The following is a 16,551-nucleotide window of genomic DNA, read 5'->3' on the forward strand; positions in this document are numbered from 1 at the left end:
AAGTCACAAAGTCTCAGTGTCCTCGTTTCCCCATGGACAGGGTGGTTTAAACCCATGACTCCCCTGGTAATACAGAGTCATGGTTTTCCATCTCAGAGTTTTTAATTTGAAAGATACAAGTGGGGCCAGATTTGGGGATTCACTTGGACTACGTATCTTAAAGGTTGGCCTGGCTATGCATCTTGTCGCCCCACAACTCAGGCCCCCCCGCCAAAAGCGCTTTTCTCAGTTCAGTCTAAGCACATTTTTAGACTGGGAAGACTTGGCTTGTCTGAGCAGCCAGTGCTGTAAGACGAAAGACAGTAAACTCAGGGGTTATGCACACAAGCTTCTGAGTGGATCCTGCTGGGAGCCTGGCTCTCCCTTCACAGCTCGGCCTTGAGCGGGTGTGGGACGCTCTGAAACGGTTTCCTCTGTGAAATGGAGAGAAGAGTGGTGCCTTTCTCACGTGCTCTGTGAGGACCCAGGAGACACTAGAACAGGGAAAGACAGAGCTGTTATTCTGCTCCTGAGATCAGCTGCCAGAGGAGGAGCAGGCAGTCCCGTGGATGGGCTGCGTACATTTATTAGGATCGCCGTTGGTGAACCAGTTTCTGAAAACGCCCCCATTATTGGAAAGGTCTTATAATTCAAGGCCACTCGTCTCCTGGGATTGTAGCATTTTGTTGCTGAAAGAAACCTGGAAGTAATCTATTCTGATCCCTCTTTTTCAGATGTTCTTAAATCCTGGAGGCCTGAGCCTTCTCGGTAGCCACCCTCTATCTCTAGTCTCAGGCCCACCCCCCTTTCAGGCAATTGTCCAAAGCAGAAATCTGGGGTAATTCTTTCACCACTCCCTTCCCCAGTTTACTACAATGATCATCAGGGCCTGGACAGGCACACCATTTTTCACCCCGATTTTCCTTCTCCCTAAAGCCCACATTACAGACAAGCTTAGCTACTTAACACATCCCCTGTGAGCTCTGCTCCCGCTTGACTGGGCTTTGTGAATGTTCCCCTCCCTCTGCTTTTACTGTTCTGCTTCTCTCAATTGTCCTTCCCCCTGGTTGTTAACTCCATGCCTTTCAGTTCTCAAATGCCACTTCCTCCAGGAAGTCTTCTGGGATGCCTTTCTGCCTCCATGACTAACTTAGTCCTGCACCCCATCCTCAACCTTATCAAACTGTTTAGCACAGAGCATTAGATTTGCCTCCTCACTTGTCTTTCTCTCCTAGTAGAGTGGGAACTTTTGAGAACAGTGCTGGACGTTTTTCATCACTGAGTCAATATCTAGCATAGGTCTTGTCCCTAGCAGTAGGCCTTCAGTTAAAGGTTATGCAGGGGTGGGCAAAAGTAGGCTTACAGTTTTAAGTACACTGTAAATAAAGATTTTTTTAAAAAGTTTCTTCTTTTTTTAAAAATCTTTATTGTTGAAAGTATTACATAGGTCCTCCTTTTCCCCCCATTAACTTCTTCCAGCCCACTCCAGTCCCCACCCCCAGGCCCTCACCAGCTCATTGTCTGTGTCCATGGGTTATGCATATATGCATACAAGTTCATTGGTTGATCTTCCCACCCAAGAGTTTATTCTTGTATTATTATTTATTAACTACTGTATTATTGATTTGTATTACAGCTGTATGAGTGAATGAATGAATACATTCACCAGTTAGGGCAGACCTAAGATGCTGGTCACTGACATCCTTTCCATGTATCTGGGATTATTTCCTGCAAATTTCCTTGGATACTTCTGACCCTGAGTCTGTGGGATGCTCTAGTCAAATGGCTACTCTCATTGACTCCTGGAGATTTTCTAGTTTGTATGCTGTTTATAAAGAGTTAGAAGTAGCCTTAAGCTTATAGGTTTGCTGTTTAACTTTCTTTAGGCTCATATTGTAAATAAAACAAATTCGGAATAAAAAGGAAACAAAGTGATCTTTGATATTACTCTGCCTAACTATTTTTGCCACGACTGAAAACTAGTGTGTGTTAGGACCACCCAGGTTGATTGTCGTCTCCACAGAATCCAGAAAACTGTGTACATGTATAAAATTACCACTCCCCACTCCTTTGCATGTCAACTGCTTTCTTGGTTGTGGTATTATGGATGAAACCTGATTTTAAAATAAATATAGTGGCCACCATTTAAGACACAGACCCAATTTCATGAAAAATTGGCCTCAGTGCGATGAGGTGTGCTTAATGGGGCCACCCTGAAGTTTCGTCCTGTCCTTGGCCTTCTGCCGAATTGCCGCAGGGTAGGATGGACAGGGGTTTCCTGCCTGTCCTCGCTTGTTCCTCTAATAACCTCAGAGCTGTCCTTGGAGGAGTGACTGATAATTCTCAGCTGATCATTTTTCTTTGTTTGATTATTCCCTCTGGACCTCAGCTGTAATAACCCTTCACAAACAGAAATGTCATTCCCTGGGGAAGGCACCTTCAGCATATTTTTAATTACCAGTACTGTGAAATCACTCTTCATTAAGTCATTAAAACACATTAGGATTCTGTAGTATTTACAATGGGAAAAATAGGAAGTTTCATGATTAGGGTACGTGGTGTAACTATCTGAGATGAAGTAAAATTTTGTTTAGTTTAAGGTGCTAATTGATAACATACAGAATCTGCCTTTATTTTCAACTAGACACCCAATGCACGAAATTTGTGCAAGGGGCTCAGCCCTCACAGCCACGGTGACTTGCCTCAGCCCTCGCAGCCCCAGCTTCGTCTGGAAGGTCGTTCGGCTGTCCGGTCTAATTAGAATATTATGCTTTTATTATTATAGATTAGCCCCAGTAACCTAATTTTACATTTTTCATGATCAACTTTAAACATTGATACCTTTCCTACGCTTCTGTTATGTCTAGATGGCCATTTGTCCTTATTTATATATTTCATTATATTCTTTGTTTCCTTAGGAATTAAGAAAGGCGTGCTCTGGCTGTTGTGGCTCAGACGGTTGGATGTCATTCCATGAACAGAAAGGTTGCCAGTAGATTCCTGGCCAGGATACATGCCTGGGTTGTAGGCTTGATTTCTGGTAGGGGCATGCAGGAGGCAGCCGACCCATGTTTTGCTCTCACATTGATGTTTTTCTCTCTCTTTCTCCCCTTAGCTCTCTTTAAAAATAAATTTTAAAATCTTTTTTAAAAAGGTGGAAGGCAAGGAATGAGTTTTAGAGACAACTTGTATTTGGCAGTGAAATTTTGGAGGAGGAATTCAGGAGTCCTTTTTTTGCACAATGCATGCATGTTGACATGTGATTTACCTGCTAGTATGTTTCTTTAATGCTTATGATTAACATTAAAATAAATGAAAAAGAAAGAGATCCTGTGCCTTTCTGCATAGGACATACATGACAGAAAATTATAGGTAATATACCCTAAGTTTATCTGTTCATGCTATATAAGCTGCATTAGAACTTCTCTGTTATCCTTTAATGAGTTTTTGTTGAAAGAATGAGAAAAGGTTAATGATTTCTTGTTTTTGATCTTAGAATATAGAAATGGCTTTGTTATGAGCATGAGGTCACTGAAAGTTTAGGTGACTAAACTTTCAACAGTGGTGTTGTAAAGGGCTTTCTGAAGGGGGTACAGTTGTAAAACATTCTATAGCTATAGAATAACATTTTCCAAGGTCAGATATTCATTCATTCATTCATTCAACACACTTTTTTACTGAGCATCTACTATGTGTCAGGCCCTGATCTAGATGTGAGGCTATAGTTGTGACCAAAAGAAACACGTATCTGCTCTCAATAAAGCTGATGGTCCAGCTATGGCTTACCTCTTTACTGTAAAACCGGTTATACAATTCCATATTGGCTTCCTAAGATGAATTTTATCTTAGTTTTTTCGTTTGCATTTCAGTAGCTGCTATGGTAATTCCCGTTCTTTTCATTTCCTCCCTTTTCCTTCCACCCTTCTTTTAACTTTGTGATATGTGAATGTTGATACATACCCTCACTCTGCAAGGTCCTTTTTACCATCTTAGTTCTTCCTTGGCCTCTGCTGTACGCGTAAACTTAGAACTTTCTTCAGTAGTTTAAATGTTAAAATCAGAAAAGAAGGTGAACTGTGTTATCTTCACTGATAGCGATTAAACTGCCGTTTTGAAATTTTGGGTCCCGCGAGACTGCCGAAAATCCTCTTGTACTTCTCATTAGCCCTTATCCACCTCTATAAAGGCTGTTTTTCCTCTAATGACAAGTAGACTTCAAACTTATGAGTGCGCTCTAAGCCAGAGGCAAAGAATAACAGTGTTGAGCTCAGCACTATGTGCAAAGATACATTTTGCTCATAATCAGGGTATAGGTTACCGACTGGGAATAAGTCAAAAATGCGTGAACTCTCTGCTTTAGATGCCAGGATGTAAATTATGGTTCACTGCTTCAAAATGTGTTCTGCACTCCTGGAGGAGGTAATGTATCTGTTAGGGTGCCCGGCTTGCCCTTGGGGAGGAAGTGGGTCTGCTAACTGCATCATTGGTTTTTGACAAACTTTAGGACCGCCTCACTTCTCCTGACTCACAAAGCTTTGTCGGGAGGTAGCTGCTCACCAAACAGGATGCTATCCAATTTCAGGTGAGGGGCAAGTGCTTTGTCTTAAGGAGTAACCGTGTTATGAAAAAGAAAAAGAAAAAAGACCTCAATGTTTAAATTCCCCCAGAACCCTGCCACTGACCTTCTTTAACCTGTGTTTTGACTTGTCACTATCCTGTCAAATACATACTGGGCACAGGGTCTGACCATAAGAAGCTCATACAAGATGTAATTTTTAGATAGGATTTGGCAAAGAAAGTCCTCCTGAGTGATTTTTTGTACTATATTTTTCTACACCACATTTTTTTCTCCTGAGTTAATATGTATAACGGAAGCCGATGCAAGTCAAAAGTACCAAGTAGCAAGACTTCCATGCATATTGTTTACATGCCTTAAAAACATTTTAGCCCGGCTTGTTGTAAATCATGGTCAACTTAGATTGCTGGTACAGATAGTGCATTTTACAGTGACTGATTTTCATAGCTAATTTTATTTCTAACCAGATCCCAATAATTCCTTGTTTGCATAATCTCAAACATGGTGGTGGTGGTGGTGGTGGTGGTGGTGGTGGTGGTGTGAGTACAAACACATAACCATCAAGAACTGATAGTATGTTGTCCAGAAGGGACAAGGAGGTTAGCAGTATTAAATGGAGCAGTTACAGGCTCTTTTCATCCTTCGTACACATGATTATGTCTATTTAGGGTTTTGCCTGGCTGTCACTGCCATGCCTTTACCCTTTCAGTGTCAGCCAGGAGGAGCACACAGGCAGTTCTGTCACTAACTTTTCTTGCTGGCGTCTGCTTTTTAAAGGCCGATATGCAGCAGAAGAAGGAACCTGTTCAGGACGACTCGGACCTGGACCGCAAGCGCCGAGAGACCGAGGCTTTGCTTCAGAGCATCGGCATATCCCCGGAGCCCCCGCTAGGTACTTGGAAGTGCTCTGCGTTCCTGTTTCTTTAAATTTGACTTGCATGGCATATACCATGTCCAGCATTTACTATTCTTTTACGTCCTTTTTATTTTTTATTCTTTAAGAAATTCAGCAGCTCATTTATGCTTCAGGCGTATTTATTTTTGGAATTGAGGAGGCTGGAAGGCGATGGGAGGACGGGTTGTAGAGTTGTTCACAATTTGCTGCTTAATGACTGATTATGTGGCCAATGGTCTTCACAGTGTTAGATTACTTGATATTTGTTAAATGAATTGCCACAATGTGGTAAATACAAGAAATCTTGGAATTTTTGTCTTAAATTGCTCTTCGTTTCCATTGCTGAATTCCAACCTCTCAAATATGGTAAATCTGGTTATGAGTTTCATAACCACAGGCCTAGTTATGCCGTGATGAAACAGAATGCTCAGTGGGAAATTTGAAGGAAAATTTAAAATGGTGGCAGATTATCAGCTAACTAACAAGTTTAAATGTATTTGACTCTATTGTATAACTTAGTTTTATTGCTAATTGGCATTTTCACTGTAATACCCCTCCTCCAACTCATTCATTCCTAATTAATTGTCCATGATCTCATTTTATCACTTGGGGTTGGATATTGAACTATTTGTTTTATTTGTGTTGAAGGTAACCTGTACATACTGTGTTTATTCTGTCACTTAACTATATATTTCTTATGGGATAAGTTATTTTGAATTTTTCTTTATCCATTTGCTTTCTTTACATTTCAGAGTAATTTGAGGGTGTCTGTAAAACTATATAATATCCAATGTAGTTTTAAAAAACTCTTACAATAATACATATAAATAAATACAATATCAGGTCGCTTTTTAAAAATGGTCTGTTTCCTTTGAATTTTATATTAAAATAAGTTTTTATTGATTTCCATAGTTACTCAAACTAAGAACAAAAATTATCCCATGCGCAATACAATAACAAGTATTTATATCAATGTAGATAAGAAAAAGAGCAGTATTCAATAAGCCTACAAGTTATTAAGTGTTGCTGAATATAATTTAATATGTACACACAAAACTAAAACACCATGAGAAAGCATATTATAGTCAACCTCAATTTGTGTATGTAAAGTCATATCTAACAATGATTATAATAAGCCCCAATAAGATGTTGATTATTTTGTTGAGCTTCTTATGGTGTGGAAGACATAACCTGTGGGATATTTGACTAATGGACTTTCTTTGAGGAGGTTGACAAACTTTCTTGTATTTAGTTGACATGTGATAGAAATTAGATGCTTTGTAATCAATTATATTTTCTCCTTAAAATAGCTTTGGAAAGTTTGCTGCAATGTGAATGAACACTGGTTAAACACAATAGTAATATGTCCTATTCTTCCCTACCCCACACAAAGTCAGTAAATAAACTTTAAGGATAAAACAGTTAAATATCCCTAAACCATAACCAAACTGAACTATCCCTGCATCCCAACCAACAGGCCTTGGCAACCGTGGACTCCAGTTTGAGTTTTCATTCATCTCCCTGACTTACCCTCTGACTTACTGTGAGGATAATCAGTGAATTAATTGTGGGACCACATGAAAATTCCTAATTTCTTGACAGATCTGCCATTGTGTTATAGGATTTGGACAAAATAGTTAAACCCTTTCCCCTATTGAATAAATAAAAGGAAATTGCACATGATTGAAGCCAAATGGGAATCTGCACTGAGGGACTGAAGTTTTTTTCTGCCCATCTGGCTTCTTTAGCATGTGTGAGATTGAGAACCCGTTAAATTTGCCTGGCCTGGAGCCACCGTGGCTATTTGGTGCAGCTTCTATCTGATGGACATTTGGCTCATATTGGAAGGGTAGAGGGGAAAAAAAATACATTTGCATGTTCTTTAGCTTTCTGCTTGTGTTATCCTTGCTCTCAGACTCAGCTCTCACTGGCCTTGACCTTTGAACTTGTGTCTCCTGTTTTCAGAATGGCAGTTTGCTTGTGTGCTCATGGCAGTGCCATCGAGAGCTGCCAGAGGCAAGCAACACAAGTCCCAAACACAGTAAACAGTACAAGGGGATGAAACTATTAATTAAATGTAAAAATAAAGCTTCCTGACATGTTTCTTTGTTTTGAAAGAGATTTTTAAATTACCAGGTTCAGCATTTACCCTTCCTTCCTCACTTTGCTTTTCTTAGCAAATGCATTTTATAGTCCACGAACGATAGATTTCCCTCCAAATGCAGACATACGACAGAATTTACTGACCCTTCTTGACCACTTAAATCAGTGGTTCTCAACCTCCTGGCCCTTTAAATACAGTTCCTCATGTTGTGACCCAACCATAAAATTATTTTTGTTGCTACTTCATAATTGTAATGTTGCTATTGTTATGAATCATATTGTAAATATCTGATATGCAGGATGGTCTTAGGCGACCCCTGTGAAAGGGTCGTTTGACCACCAAAGGGGTCGCGACCCACAGGTTGAGAACCGCTGATTTAAACGATCCAGAATCACTTATTTCATCATCTGGTAAAAGTTTTACAGACACTCCACTTTATTTTTTAATAGGTCACATCTATACTAACAAAATAAAGTGGAGAATTAGAATTATCTGGATAGTTCATACTAGAGAGATCTTTGACTTGAATTATCTGGATAACTATTTTGATTCTCCATTTTACTTTGTTAAGGTGGACATGGCCTTAGAATCCCCAAGTTAATTCTGTCTAAATTCATTTCAAATTTTCGTTTCCAAAATATAAAAAATTCACTTGACTTTCTTCCTTTTCTTTCCTTTTTTTGTTTTGTTTTCCATGCCCCATCTCAATTTCTCCTGGCCATACAACCACTTTAATTTGGGTCCATTTGTTTTGATTTGTCTGACACTGCTCTTCCCCAGTGCAGTCGCTGCATTTTTTAACATGGGATACCTGTTATTTTCATTATTTAGTCCCAACCCCTATGTCTCCCTCCTCGAAATCAGTGAGCACTCCCAGTGAAGCTGGAAGCCAAGACTCAGGCGACCTGGGACCATTAACAAGGTAAGAATTGTCCCTTTACAAAGGCCATGGTGGATGTCAGTAATATCCGCCCCCCCTCCCCGCCAAAAAAAAGGCCTAAAAGCCATTCTACTTAGTGTATTATTAAATGTGCATGTGTGCATGTACCTGTATACTCAATCATTTTATGTTTCACTTTATGGTGGCTTGCTATTTTATTTATACAGCAATGATTTTGAACAGTAGGAATTATAAACTTATATGCAGTCCTTCCTTGAGTGAGCTAATTAACGCCTGTGTGTTGTTTAACAACCACAGACATATCCATTAGCTTGGGTCTAAAAGAAAGCAGGGAAGGACCCCAGGCAAATGGAATGTATACCTGGGTTCTCATTATCCTCCTTCCATGGTGGTTTCCATGAGAATCTTCGTGAATAGACAGACCACTGAGGTGTTCTAAACCTGAGTTTCATGTTCCAAGCATCTTTTTGTTTTCTTACTAGAGTCGACTAATTTGAGAACTCAGTCTCCAATGTGTTTCCATTGTTATTACTAATTATGATGATCACCAAGGTTCACTGCTCTGTTTTGTGAGTCAATTTGCCAATTTTTTATTACCCCGTGGCTCCTGGACGATTATATAACTTTTGAAAACAGATCTAGACATTCTCTAATTGAACCCCCTGAAAGGATATCCAAAAGGTAGAGATGTGAAGAGGGCAAGGAGAAGGCTCATTGATATCTGTAGAGTCCTGGTGACTTTCTTAATGCAGTTGCTTTCACCAGGATTCCCACATGCAGGTGCACATAGGCAGGTGATGTGAGTGGGGCCAGGGGACCTGTGGCAACTGGTTGGCAAGCTCCTTGTTTATAAAGGCCGGATGGTCTCCTCACAGCTCAGGCTGATTGAGCTTATGTGGGGATATGGACCCAGTTTTTCACATCTTTCCATTTTCCACGAGAAGCTAAAAATTCAAGTATTTGTGCAATAACCTCCTCAATGTTAAATGGCCATGACTTTGTTAGAAGTAGTTGTGGGCCAGATTTGGCCTGAGGGTTGGCAACTTGTGACCATTAACCCTGTCTACTTGTGTATATTTCTTGCTACTATATGTGTTTCTGGGGGAGAGGTATAAAATTTTGCATTTTTTCTTTTTTTCTGAATACATTATCATTTCAGAAGATAAGCATTATCTTCTCAAAGTGCATTGTCTCCATATAGTCGATTTGGGTAGAGAAAATTATGGAAAGAGTATAGTTTAGTGTTAGTCTGAAGTGTAGGGTGGCCGGTTTTTTTTTTTCTTGTTGTTTTTTTTTTGTTTTTTGTTTTTCTGAAACCAACATGTAAGCCTGGAATTACTGAACCCATATCAGCCTGTTGGTGTGTTTCAGATTTGAGTATGTATTTTGTTTTGATAGGGCCTTTTAAAACCAATGGGCACTGCTTTCAATTTGAGAAGAATGAAAGTAGAGGTTTTTGTGGTTTATTTTAGCAAATTGCCTTTGTGATTTGGGGCGGCACATGTCTTCTCTCATCTTTCGCTTCGAACGCTTCAAAAGGTCTTTGAGGAGAAAGAAAAAGTAATAATAACACAGTTATGTAAGATCTAACATTGTTGTAAGAGCTAGCTGGCACAATATAATCGCATTCCTTAGTGGGTTCATGAGTCTATCATTAAGTTAATATATTTGCCTCTTTCTATGCAATGATGGTGTAGTGTCCATTAATGCTTAGCTTCAAGGGCTGCAGTTAGCAGCATTAAGTTCTGTTACTGAGTTCACAGTTGATGAGCCCTTTTGAAAGCTTTCTAGAGAAAGCTGACCTGTGCTGTTAGCTTTCTGGGGACAGCAGCAATTTCTCCTCAGAGACCATCATTTTTCATATTTCCCCCTTCCTTAGATGATTTTTTTTGTTAACTCAAGAAATCACTTTGGAGAAAGTGCTATCCAGGCCTATCCCACACAAACTCCAACTAGCTTCAATTCTTTATAGGAACGTCCTGGCATGAGTAGACAACTCAAAGTCAGTGATTAAATTCCTTGCTAAGTGTAGGTTTCATAGGAAGGCAAGAAAATTGGCATTGAGGAAATGATGATTTTTCAGAAAAACTCAGCACAAAATTTGCTTAAAGAGAAGGCATGAGGAATAGTTTAGTAAACCTTGCCCTTGTTTTGAACTTAGGAAAATTCCACGCAAATTTATGTTTTTGCTTCCATAAAATAGATATGAGAGTCAAATTTCAGGAGAATATTATATTTGTTGTTAAAATTCCTCTTAGAATGTGTTTTCCTTAGAAGAAACATCTCTGAAACAATTACGATTAGCACTTCATAAAACATGAGACTGGGGAAAGAGCGTGGTTATTCCTAAGCATATAACTCTGTAGTCATAAATTTGACTTTGTGTGGAATTTGGACTCTGAAAAATGGAAAATCTTTCAGAAGATAACTTACAGATCAAATTAACACATCTGGTCCTACAGGTGCACATAAATTCTGTCATTAGTTTGCCAATATTTCAAACCAAAATTGAAATGTTCTTTACAGAGTCAAATTGGTAAACATTTCTTATATAATCCCTATAAGTGGTTAACTTACAAACTGGCATGTAAGCTATCCCTGCTTAAAGAAAAAGTTAAATCAGTGCTTTTAAAAAAATCAAGTGTAACAAAATTTCTTTTATTGATTTATAAGAGCAGTTGACTTAATATTTTAAAAGACTAAAAAACGAATTGGAATGTATAATAATTTTTCAATTATAGTAGCATGATTTAATTTTAGTAAACTTGAAGTATCACAATTTGTTTTGCAATTTCTGCTTCTGCTGTTATGGCCTGCTTCTCACTTATAATTTACATTTGTGGTATTTTATATTGTCTTAATCAACTTTGGCAGAACTAATTAATCATTTCTCAGTTAATTATACTGGGAAAATACAATGCTCAATATTATTCATAAAATACGTGAAAGACTAATTTTACTTATAAACATAGATATAAAAAAATCCTAACTATACTATATGGAACTGGAATTCAGCACAATATTAGAAGGATATCATGCTATGAGTAATTTAGGATTATTTAAAAAATTCAAAGATATTTTAGTGTAGGAAACTGTATTACCATAATTCAGCATATGGAAATGTCAAAGAGGGGAAAAATCATTGCAATGTATAATGAAATGGTACTTGAGAAATTTAAACATCTATCCCTATATATTAAAACTTAGTAAACTAGGAATAGAAATATTTTTTTTCAATATAATGAATAGTAGTCGCAAACTAATAGCCTACCTCTTATACATAAGAGTAAAGCATTTGGTAATTTATGGCCCTTAAAGAAGAATGACTTACATGTTTAGTAGAATATACATCTCTCTCAGGACATGACAAGTTCCTTGAGGGCAGAGAGTAAGTGATATTTGAGTTGTATCCATATAGTAGGTATTTGATAAATATTTATTGAATGAATCAACTCTTATGCACACATATATATGCCACCATATCCTATCTAATAATAGACAAAGATTGAAATTGACTGTACCTTTGCTACGCCTCCCATTGGCTAATCAGTGAGATATGCAAATTAACCACCAACAAAGAAGGGGTTAATTTGCATACATAGGCACGAAGCGGAGCCAAGACTAAAGGCGGCTCCAGCCGGAGTAGCAAGGGCTATGAAGGTGGCTCCGGCCAGAGCGGCACCGGTTTTCCTCTGGCACCTGGGACCCAGGGCTATTGCATGAATCTTTTCATGCAACAGGCCTCTAGTATGTAATAAATTATATTAAACTATACAAACTGTTAAACATGTTTTTCTAATCAAGCATCTCTATTTTTCCATTTTAATGCATTTTCATCTTATCTAATATTTATACTATCTTCACTTTTCCCCAATTACAACATAATGCCATTTATATATAAAATTGATGTCTGGCCTCCCAGCCATCAGCATCTGTTAACCAAAACTCTTACATCCATCCATGGATTTTCTCTAGGAAGGTGAGGTCTCTCCCAAGGGGGCCTCAATGTAGCAGATGAAGATATGTTTTCTGAAGTCCTAAATAGGTGAACAAAGGTACAAAAGAAATAGATCAGATGCTGCTCAGGCTTTCAGTTTCATGTATCTTCCAGATTAGAGCCTGGGACGAAGGTACAGATGTCTGCAGATCTCTTCTGTTCAGTGTATACATTTTGCCTCATTTCAGTAAAAATTAAGTTTCATGTTGACAGAATACTTTGGTAAAAGTCAGCTATTTGATAAACTCTACCTTTCCCTGACCACCATCTAGTGAGCTCTCAAATAAGGAAATGAGAATAATTTGTTCATGGTCAAATTGTGCTGGCGGCACCTGGTTACCCTTTCTTTAAAATATATATTATTTTTATTGATTTCAGAGAGGAAGTGAGAGAGAGAAACATCAATGATGAGAGAAAATCACTGATGGGCTGCCTCCAGCATGACCCACACTGGGGACTGAGCTGCAACCTGGGGATGTACCCTGACTGGGAATGCAACCATGACCTCTTGGTTCATAGGTCGATGCTCTACCACTGAGCCACACCATTTGAGCTGGTTACCCTTTCTTGACTCAGTGATTTAAGTGGAGAAAAACATGTTAAGAGGCCCCATGGGTTTAATGCCCAAGAGAAAACCCTTGGGGCTTTCATCTTTGTCCATAGGATTCTCTGGCACTATAAGTATACACCTGCACAGAACTTTTGCCCCCTTTTTTGGTGGAAACATCACTGTTTTCTAAGGTACTCTGATGAACCAAAGGTTAAAGGGAGGACAATAAGGTTTTAGTAAAAGTGAAGAAATACAATAAAATAATATAAAACCTTGAAGGAAATTTAAGACTATAACAATTTTTTATATATAAAATTCTTCAAATTATCATCATATAAAGAGAAGTCAACAGGATGCCACCAGCTAATTGGACTCCAGAGAGACCAATATCACTGATCCAAGGCTGGTAAAAAGTCAGTCTCTGGAAATTAGAATAAAATATACACTGTGGGGTTTTCTCTTCATGCAGCACGTTGCCTGATTAGTTAAACGTTTTTGATATCACTCTGTCTTCCAGAGAGTGCACTGTGTATACCCATGTGGTCATAGCAACACATGAAGCATCTCTTTTGGCAAAGGGGTTGTTGAGCTTTCTTCCCGAGAAAAGGCTTGCTTGACAGCAGCTCTCTGATAGGAAGTCTTACATTTCTTTCTGAATTCCACTCAGATGGACTTCCTGTGTGGCTCAGTGTGGCCTATACCATGTTAGGGCTTTAATGCTAGGCAACAGGTGAGATTCTCATACAGTAAGTTAATAAAAAGTCTTTTAAAAAAGGATTTATTGGTATAAATATCTGTTGCACTGTCGCGGTCTTATTCCCGACATCAGAAAATCTTTATCATCATCATTGCCAGTCCTAAGTAAGGAAATAATTAAGGTTGGGAAGTAAAACATTAACTCATTAATTAAATGTCATCCTTAATTAATGACGGTGACAGATTGAGTAATATGATGGATTTTTAAATGTCCATATTATGCTTTTGGAAATGGCATTTAGGAAATAGATTTGAGGATGACATTGGCTGGAGGTTTTCTATTGGGCACTGTGCTCACATTGGCCCAAGCTGTTTCCTTCATCTGATTAGGGACTAGTGATTTGTTTGACAGAGAAACTGTGGGTCTCAAGGGAACTCACTATTCTGCCTTCAAGCTGTCTCTCCACCTTAAAGAGGAGAAGAATAATGTGAAAAGTCGGGTTCCAAACATTGCACTTGCTTCAGGGACTACCTAATGTACCTAAAGCTGCTAAGTTCATTTGATGGAGAAGAGAGCTGGACTTTGTCTATTTTTTTCTCAGCACAAACCAGTTGTATGCTCAGCATTTTAAAGACAGGCATCCCTTGTCAATGTGGAAATAAGTCTGAAAATTCTACTGGGACCGTGTGGTGACATCATGCAGTACAACACTGAGTTCCTTTTAAGTGGCTTGGTAGAGCTTAGGAGAGTCAGGCAGACATGCCCTGCTTTACTCTTTCATTTTTTAAAAAAATACATATATTTTTTATTGATTTCAGAAAGGAAGGGAGAGGGAGAGAGAAATTGAAACATCAATGATGAGAGAGAATCATTGATTGGCTGCCTCCTGCACGCCCCCTACTGAGGATCAAGCCTGCAACCTGGGCATGTGCCTTTGATCGGAATTGAACCGGGTACCCTTCAGTCCGCAGGCCAACGTTCTATCCACTAAGCCAAACCGGCTAGGGCTACTCTTTCATTTTTAAATAAATAAAGTAAAAACTATTTCTTTGGGAACTAACTTTCCCTCACACTTCATACCCATCTGCAAAAGGCAAGTGAAGACCATTCATTTATTCATTCATGTATTCATTCAATAAATAATTGAGAATTTACTGTGTGCAACACATACAACAACTGTTAACTGTTAAACCTGACAGGGATATAAAGATAGGAATTCTTCTTACTTCTAAAAAGCCTTATTCCAGTAAGTGGACAGATTTAATTTGAAGCCATTTAAGGAAATGTAAGGAAGTTACAGCTCTCAAATATTTATACTCATAAGCAATGATGTCATAAACCATTATTTCCAAATTATCTATAATTAATTTGTATTCATGTAAGACAAGTGATTTTGATTCGTTAGTACCCTACACAGAGTCTTAACACATATTAGGTTCTTGGTAAATGTCCATTAACTTTGTGTGTGTGTGTGTGTGTGTGTGCACATTTACGTGTGCTTGCATACATACTTATGTGTATGCACAGATCGCAAAATATTGGGTGGGATGGGTGTAGGATGAGTGGAGGGATGAGGACAAAGATAAAAGCAAGGAAGTTCAAGGTTGCTGGGAAAGTTGCCTGAAGGTGGACTTGACTCAAGGAGAACTATGGGCGGCAGTTATAAGACTGAGGTACAAGGCAAGGATTTCCTCACAGAAACGAGTCAGAAATCCAGTTACTGGGCTCAGAGCTAAAAGTCAGAATGGGACTAGCAGTGTGTTTGGCTCACTGCTGAGGCTCTGGGCTTTGCAACAGTAATCATTACCTCCTGCAGACCTTTTTCAGACTTGGTCTGAAAGCCTGATACAGGCTACTATTGAGGTCAAGTGGATTGTAGACTGGCAAAGAGAGCTGTGGAGCCCAGCTGGCATGGCTCAGTGGTTGAGCATCACCTATGAACCAGGAGGTGATGGTTCGATTCCCAGTCAGGGCACATGCCTGGGTTGTGGGCTCAGTCCCCGGTGTGGGGCGTGAAGGAGGCAGCTGATCAATGATTCTTTCTCATCATTGATGTTTCTCTCTCTCTCTCTCTCTCTCTCTCTCTCCCTCCCTCCCTCCCTCCCTCCCTCTCCTTTCCTCTCTGAAATCAATAAAAAATATATTTTTTTAAAAAAAGAGAACTGTGGAATAAGAGACATAGCTATTTCTTTATTGTTTTATAGAAATCAAGTTATTTTTGAATGAGGCTATCTAGGACAGATATATTTAGAGAATAAGCCATTTGAGATGGGCCTTGAAGAATGTACATGTTTTGGACAGGTAGAGAAGGGAGAAAGGGCATTTCAGATGATGGGAAAGGCATAAACAAAGGTAAAGGGTGCGGGAAGTATGGGTTTTAAAATTCATGTTAAGGGGGAAGTGTCAAAAGAGATCAGAATTTGGGAGACAAGTATGACTTTTGAGATAGTTGAGATCCCTGGCTGCTTTCCCTGGTGCTAATTTGAGGACTTTTTACTTAATAGCTTGTTAAAAATACAGGCACCTACCTCACAGGTCTGAGGTGAGGTCTGGAACACAGCAATTTTTTAATGCTTTTAAGATCTGAGGACTAGTTAGGGAAACCATTGCTCTAATAAAAAGGACTGACACTAGAGTTGTGGGAGTAGAAAAGGAAATAAAAGGCAGATGAGAGAAGGAAAGGTAAAATGACTCTGGTGTACAGATGGACACGTCCAAAAGTCATGTAATAAAGTAGGACTTGGAGCTCAACGATGATGAGGACTTTGGTATTATTTGTGCAGAAGATGGAAGTGAGGGAGAAGCCACCATGACTGGGAAGTGCCTGCTTTATGGGGATGGAAAGAATAAGG

General features: G+C 39.0%; 1 protein-coding gene across 9 annotated transcripts in view; it reads left to right on the forward strand.

Moving 5' to 3' along the window:
• DYNC1I1 (dynein cytoplasmic 1 intermediate chain 1) overlaps nt 1-16,551 on the forward strand; it is a 276,554-nt gene that overhangs the window by 33,608 nt on the left and 226,395 nt on the right. For 4 of the 9 annotated variants that reach the window (XM_081102252.1, XM_081102250.1, XM_081102251.1 and 1 more), the window contains exons 3-4: nt 5,333-5,447; nt 8,386-8,476. In XM_081102252.1, coding sequence (XP_080958378.1) covers nt 5,333-5,447; nt 8,386-8,476 — 206 coding nt within the window. Of the gene's footprint in view, nt 1-5,332; nt 5,448-8,334; nt 8,477-16,551 lie in introns of all 9 variants that reach the window. The other 5 variants (XM_081102249.1, XM_081102248.1, XM_081102253.1 and 2 more) reach the window with 2 other exon arrangements.

This window comes from Myotis nattereri, assembly GCF_964212035.1.
Source record: "Myotis nattereri genome assembly, chromosome: 11".
In the NCBI taxonomy this organism is placed as follows: Eukaryota; Metazoa; Chordata; class Mammalia; order Chiroptera; family Vespertilionidae; genus Myotis; species Myotis nattereri.